The sequence below is a fragment of the Octodon degus genome, unplaced genomic scaffold (assembly GCF_000260255.1).
Source record: "Octodon degus isolate 3935 unplaced genomic scaffold, OctDeg1.0 scaffold00244, whole genome shotgun sequence".
Lineage (NCBI taxonomy): Eukaryota > Metazoa > Chordata > Mammalia > Rodentia > Octodontidae > Octodon > Octodon degus.
This window is the reverse complement of record NW_004524820.1, coordinates 1,708,258-1,715,881: the sequence shown is the minus strand read 5'-3', so window position 1 is coordinate 1,715,881 and position 7,624 is coordinate 1,708,258. Positions and strand designations below refer to the sequence as shown.

Here is a 7,624-nt window from a genome sequence, read left to right as displayed (position 1 = left end):
GTAAATGCATTAGATTTTTTGGTTGCAAGTGAGAATCAAGATAAATTATTTTCCTTTTCTAGGATTTTTCTATTTTCAGTTTATTTAAGTGAATTTTTCATTTGAAAATGTTTGCATTTTAATTAGGATTTCATTAAATATATCGCTACTTTAAGAAAAACTGATACTTTAGCTTTAATGTATTTTCCTACTCACAGGCACGGTATGACTTAACACAATAGTCCTAGAGTGCCTAAACTATTGCTTTTTGCCTATTACAAAGTCCAGTCTGCCGACTGTTACCAATAGTTATTGGTCTACTCTTCTAGGTAATCTAATATATAATCACTTTGTAAATGTTGACTTTATAGTCACCCTTATAAAACTTCAGGCTTTTATTCCTTTCTCGTATCTACCAATATTGGCCAGTTCTTCCAGAATAATGTTGTTTTAATCTTTGCTTTAATTCAACTGTGAGCCATGAATGTGAGATATATGATTTCAAAAAGTAAAAAGAAACAGACAAAATTAGCTTTCTTTTAGTTTATGCAACATATAAATATATTGCAATACCTTATAATCAATGTGAAAATTATGAAATGCTTTGCACTCTTAACACTAAGTATTTAAAGTCCTATATATCATTTTCATGTTCAGCACATTTCAACTCAGATTTGCCACGTTTCAAGTGCTTAATATCGCACATGGCTGGGGGTACCATGCTCAACAATGGACTTCTTGTGTTTCATAATTAAATATGGTTATTAGCTTTTGGTTTATGATGTTTGATAGCCTAATAAAGCAATTTTTAACAGAAAGAGACAAAATATTTATACCTATTTAGCTATCTTCTGTCAACTGGTTTGGTGCAGCTTAGACTGCTCACAGTAGAGACAACCCGAACCAGCAGGCACTGTGATTTACCTTTCTGCAGTAACACAGCTGACTTCGATTTTTTTAATAGCTGCTATTCCTTATCAGCTTCCTTTGGTTTTAAGACTTTTCACCCCCAAATCTTAAGATTTTTCTGCTTTTAACTTAATACTATTGTATTGTAATATAAATTATCTACGAGAAAAGTCCTTAAATTCCATGAGTAAATCCTGAAGGTATTTCTTGGTTACAAGTGAGAAACAAGATAAATTATTTTCCTTTTCCAGGATTTTTCTATTTTCAGTCTACATGATTCCACTTGCCATTATCTTATCTAAGGTGTTTACATAAGTGAAATTGGTCTACAGTTTTCTTTTTGCATGCTATGTTAATCTGTCACTTCCTCTTTATGCTTTGAAAATTTAAGTAATAAAAGAATTGTATGTTCTTAAGTGTTTAAAGGCAACTATGAATCACCTGAGCTTGGTAACAATGGTTACCTTAAAATTTGTAGAATTAAAATTTCACTTTAACTACAATATTTAAGGATATCTCAGTAGAATTTTTAAGCAGTTACTACTGAGTCATCCTGCATCAGAAATAATTTGCTTTTTATAGATGATTTGTTATTTAAATAACTCCCAGCAAATTCTGGCATGATGCCATAAGTTAGTGCATTAAAAGTTGAAAACATTTTAATACTTAGTATTAAACTTTAAGCAAATATCAAAATATAACAAAAAATAATGAAGTCACCATGACAGTAACATGTAAAAGAACACTTCTGGATTTTGACTAAGTAAAGATAGCAGCTTTCAGGATTAGAAGACAATATCTATTACTCACTATTCAACTAGTATCTAATATCTGTCAAAACATGTTACTCTATGGGGGAATCCTAGTCTAAAGTACCTTTGGATAACAAAATGAATATATGATGCCATTATGGTCAGGATGACCTTCCCAAACAAGGCTTCTCTGCCCTCAAAACTCAGTATCTATGTGTTTGCCAGCATTAATCCTTTACATGATGTCATTTTATCACTGCTGGTTAATGTCCTTCCAGGAATATTGACTTCATCTTTTGGTTTCTTCTACAGAAATTTGTTGTACTGATTCAATTTTTTTATGTATTTGAAGCTTTCTCTCTCTACTGGTTCCTTCCTTTTTATATGACTACGCTGAATTTTCTGCATCATAAACAGAACCTTTTCCGTATATTTTTGTTGTTGTTGTTGTTTATTTATTTTTTAGTACAGGGTCTACAGAGTTGCACTGCATAGACCTGATTCTCAGTGATTCTTCTGTTTTCAGCCTCCCAAGTGCTTGGATTACAGGTGCACACCACGACGCCCCGTCTCAATTACCATCTCAGTGCACCCTGGGGGCAGGGCCAGCAAGGCATGCTGAAAATTGAACCCCAGCCTCTGTGCTCTGCCCAAGCAGGCGCTTGAGTCCAATGAACTATCTGGCTGGCCCTTCTTCAAATGTAATTTAAGATTATACATATAATTTCTCTCTCTCACTCTCATTTTGATAATGCTCCTTTTATACTATGGTACAAAGAGGTATCACATTAGCTAGAAGGCCAACAGTCTTGGTGTGTCGTCTTATCCATGTTACAGTCCATAATAAAAAGTATACTACAGAAGTAGTTTTTTGCTTATTCTGAGAGATTAAATACTTTTTATTTCTGCTGGTACTTCTCTACTTGATGCCTTAAACAAACAACACAATTCTCTCATCTGTCACCCTATGGGAACAGACTGCTCACAGTAAAGATGACCCAAACCAGTGGGCATTGTAATTTAACCTTCACAGCTGACTTCAATTTTTTAATAGCTGCTATTCCTTATCAGCTTCCTAATGTTTTGGCTTTAAGACTTTACACCTCCCAAGTACTTTTTTTCCAATTTATCTTTCTCCATAAGACACTTACATGTTAGAATTCCCAGAATTCCGTTATTGGCCCTTTGTTCACATTCCGCATTTTCACCAGTCAACTTCATCCAACTCATTCTGCTTAGAGATGACTCAAATAAAATATCAGACCATCCAACTGAATGTAAATCTCAAATAGCAACTGGCTGTTGTGCCTGACCTTACAAGTCTGCTTTAATGAATTTCAGGCACTTTAAGTCCATGTCCCCTTCCCCCTGTACCCAGTTTTATGATTAAAAATACATGCTCAGCAGATGCTGGGACTGGGTTCAATCTCCAGTGTGCTGTGCTCACCCCAATGCTGCCCCCACGGTGTGTTGAGAAGGCCACTGAGACTGGGCGTGGTGGTATGTACCTGTAATCCCTACACTTTGGAGGCTGAAAACAGGAGAATCACTACTAGTCTGACCTGTGTAGCGAGACCCTGTGGGCCCTGTACTAAATACAAAATAAAAATAAAAATAAAAATATGTCCATGACCAGGACATTCCAACCTGAAACCTAAAAAGCCCATGATACTCTCCTTTATCTCCACATTTTTTTAGTTTCTTTTGATTACTATCTTCTGAATCTCTGGAATATTCTTCCCACCTTATCTCTGCTCCAAATATTTCAATTTCCAGCACTTCATCAATTTTTCCTTGTATTACTACAGCAGGTTCCTGACTGGTACCACTCCCTCCCACCCTGACTTTCTGCTGATCTATTCTTCACTTATTACAGAGTAATTTAAAATCAAAACTTCATTAAAAAAAAAAACCTTCATTTTGTTATGCTCCTTCTTAAAATGAAATTTTTGTTTCCCACAATCTTTTTTTATATTAAGACATATGAAAAAAAATTCACATGAGACCAAAAATCTGGACAATTATTATATTCTTACATGAGCCAATGCATCTATAAAAATGCCTAATATAGATAATTTGTGGAGCAGTAACTATTATTCTATGTTTCCCATTCAAAAAGAATATACAAAGAACATAAAGTGCGAAATTGAATTTGCTTTATCTTGAATTTGCTCTTATTTTTTAATCAATGGCAAATTAGTTACAAAATCTACAGTATGTGTAGATTTTTGCCCAACTAATTTTGCTATACACTGGAGAAACACAGTACCTTGAACACCCCTGGCTGAAATGGAGACAGGCAAACTCTTGGTAAACCCAGAACGCCCTCTGAGGTGCAGGAGAGAAGGATCTGGTTGCCTTGCTAGGGTGTCTCGATAGCAGCTATCCATGTGAACTGAGTTATGTACTATGGTAGCTGTAAGTCTATCCAATGTCATCTCTTGAACTTTCCATGTTAAACCCCAGGCTCCTGCCACATGGAGATACTGGAGTTTTCTAACAAGTCACATGCTTTATTCTCTTCCCTCTACCAGAATTTCTCCCATATCATTCATTTGAATGCTATGTAAAAGGCATTTTATCAAGCCTGTATAAAAGTCAACAAACTTTCTAAAATATAGTTACTGAACCAAATTTGTTTTAAATCTTAGGAAATGAATAGAAACAGAGAAGTGATTCACTTGCCTCCCAGTGAATTGTGTCCACTGCCGCCAAGGCAGCTTTCCTCAGAGCTCCAAGGAACGGCACTGTCAATGCCTCATGCCCCTCACTCGGAGCTCCCCTCTTCCTTCATATTACCTCCTTTTTCATAGTAAAGGGCAGATGCCTTTTTCAGTCTGTGAAGCTTCCTTTCTATAATGCAAGCCTTGATTTAGAGGGCCTGAGTGGAATCTTGGTCCTGCTCTTTCTTAACTGCTTCTATATTTAACCACTTTAGCTACTGCACAGGAAGTACCACAACATTTGAAGTGTAAAATGTTGGACAAGTATCATGGTTACTATTATTATTTGGCATTCAACAGGCTGTCTTATCATTCTATACATGTTAATCTATCAAGTTTCTTTATAATGAAATCTGAAATACTAATTTGAAAGGGAAACGTCTAATTTGGTTAAAATTTCAGTCTACAAATTTATTTTTTTTAAAAAGCTGATGGCATTATTTTTAATCATACACAAAAGTTTTCAGTATGTGACATAAATGCTTGGCCAAACATCTTCCACACCTCTCTCTACTCTCTGGGGATTCTGGGTGGCATGTGGGGGAATTCTGGTGTCACACAGCTGTGAAATGTACTAGAATTTGATGCTGGGGAGGCAGGCTAGATATACTACAGAAGTACTCCTGTAGAGACACAGTAAAAACAAATTTCAAAATAGATATACATCAATTCACTCCACAATTTTAGTCACAAACCAAAGTGAATGAGAACTGAATCAAATTTCCCTGTAAGGCCAACATTGACTCTAACCACTGAACTTGATTCAGTCCTCATCCAACTCCATTTGTGGCCAGAATCATGGAAAGAATCACATTCATGAAGCCAAGTACCTCATATTTACAAATAAAGGCACTCTATCAGCCTAGACAAAAATAATGGCAGAAGGACTGCCCAAATAGCTCGGCAGATTACAGCGCCTGCAAGTAGGCACAGGGGCAGGGGTTCAATCTCCGGGCCTGCTGTGCCAGCCCGGCCCCCAGAGTGCACTGAGAAGGCAATTGAGCCTGGGTGTGGTGGCACGCGCCTGTAATCCCAGCTCTTGGGAGGCTGTAAACAGGCGAATCTCTACGAGTTCGATCTAGTAGTGAGACCCTGAGCATCCTGTAGACCCTTCCTCCCCCCCCCAAAAAAAAATAATGGCAGAATAATTTAGAGTTATAAGAGAACAAATGACACTTAAGGGAAACTGTAGTTATAAAAAGGCATTCATTTCACAATCATATTACTCTCAGCTCTAATAGCAAAAAGTCTTTAACATAACTGATATAAAGTTTGCCCATATTTACACTGTAGAGTTATGAATTAAGGTGGAACATAATTGATTACTGACTTATGTATTTGCTTAATGTTACTCAGTAATATAAGAATATATGTAATAATTTACCCAGAATCACTAAAATCAGTCTAACAAATGTGGCAAAATGAGCTAACATAATTTTGTCTAGTTATTCCAAAATTAACATATAAAACACAAGCTTAAACACTGCATTTTTTTTTTCTCTTAGGAATCAAAATTTTACACAGAGTAAGATAAGAGGTAATAGGAAGTAGGGAGACTGATTTCGTAAATGGGAAGAGGACCAAGAGATGGATGGCAGGAAAGGAGGAGAGGAAATAGGATGAAAAAGGCATTAGGATGTTTACTATACATATTTCAAATTCATACAAGGAATGGAAACCTTATGTACTGCAAATATGTATTAATTTAAAAAAAAAACAGAACAACTGAAAAAAATATACAACATATCAGAGAGTATAGGTTCCTTACCAATGCTTCCATTCCTGTGATAATTAGCAAAATAAACCTAAGTTAAACATTTATATATTTATGTTCTATCTAATATGGCTTACCTCATATGGCAGCTTATCAAAATACCCATTACTTGGCCCTTCCCCGAGAGCAGCACTGCTAAACTTTTTATTAAGATTGTCCATTCCACAACCATCCTTTTCTTCATAATCATCATCTTCTAGATCATTCATGTCAATAAGTGAAGTCTTCAGAGAAAGCACTGGCTTGTCTTCTGTACCATGTAGCACAACTGCATCTAATTCAGTGTAATAATCCAGAAGAGAACTATTTACTTCCAGTCGTATAAGATTTGTGGGAAAATTTATCTGCTTAATACAAGGTTTAAATTGGCGAGCCTGAGAAGCATTCACCTTCGTAGGTTTCTCTGACCAAAGAATCTCCCATCTGCCAAAGAAAAAAACTTCCCTATAATACAGTTTGGAATGAGATCTACTTATACCTTAACACAATACAGTGTGAAACAAAGGCGTCATATAAGCTGACTAGACTCAACACATGAATTATTTCTAGGATATGAAAAAATGTTGGAAACTGAATTTTACAGATATACATATTAAGCTATTTTTTCAATTCTCCTACAGTTCTTGTTTTTAGATTTTACATTAGTCCATTTAAAGACTAGGACAGATATATGAGTAAACCCTAAGTAAGGGGTAAAGCTGTCGTGTGTTATATCTTAAACCAACTACAAAAAATAACACAAAACAAAAAAAAACCCTAATTATCTTGCTTCATAAGGGTTTTCTTCTCTAGTTTTTCACTCTTTGTCCTGGTCTCATACAAACTCAAAACTTATACGTGCTCTTTTTAAAGTACATCATTAAGTTTTGTTGATTGTTTCAGAAGATCATCTTTATTATATGCTATTCGCCTAAATTTCTATTTTTGTCAACTTTTAATCATCCCTGTATTGCCAGTAACTAGAAAGTATCTAGCACAGAGAAGATGAATAACATTCTTTCTTATCCCTCCAAATGAACTACCAGCCACACAAACTAGTCATTATTCTCCATATAGTAATGGAAATTATTTCTACCTTTGCATCTTTTGTTCATGTTATCATCCCCCAGTGAATGTCCAGCCTACTTGTATTATTAGGCCATCTACTCTTCAAGGCTTAGCTAACTAGAACCATATGTCCACGTAAGTCTTCTAAGAAAATTATTTTCTAAAACTATACACAGATTCTTCATAACATAAAATCATCTATCAGGTGCTTAAAATTCTCATTCCATAATTAATTTCTTCCCTAATACTGTTTCCTAGTATAGCAGAGAAATGTAAAAACATAAAAATATTTTAATAAACATTTGTACTCGGGCTGGAGAGATGGCTCAGTGGTCTAAAACACCTACTTAGAACAAGCTTAGCAAAGCATCAGGGACCGCGGTTCAATCCCCCAGCACCACATGCCAGCCAGCCCCGCCCCCTCCCTGGTGGGCTGAGCT

At 35.7% G+C, this 7,624-nt stretch overlaps 1 protein-coding gene across 5 annotated transcripts in view; it reads right to left on the bottom strand.

Moving 5' to 3' along the window:
• The window catches only part of Fbxl4 (F-box and leucine rich repeat protein 4), an 83,542-nt gene that overhangs the window by 60,652 nt on the left and 15,266 nt on the right, over positions 1-7,624 (bottom strand). For all 5 annotated transcript variants that reach the window (XM_004645924.1, XM_023706173.1, XM_023706172.1 and 2 more), the window contains one exon: positions 6,215-6,560. In XM_004645924.1, coding sequence (XP_004645981.1) covers positions 6,215-6,560 — 346 coding nt within the window. The remainder of the gene's footprint in view (positions 1-6,214; positions 6,561-7,624) is intronic.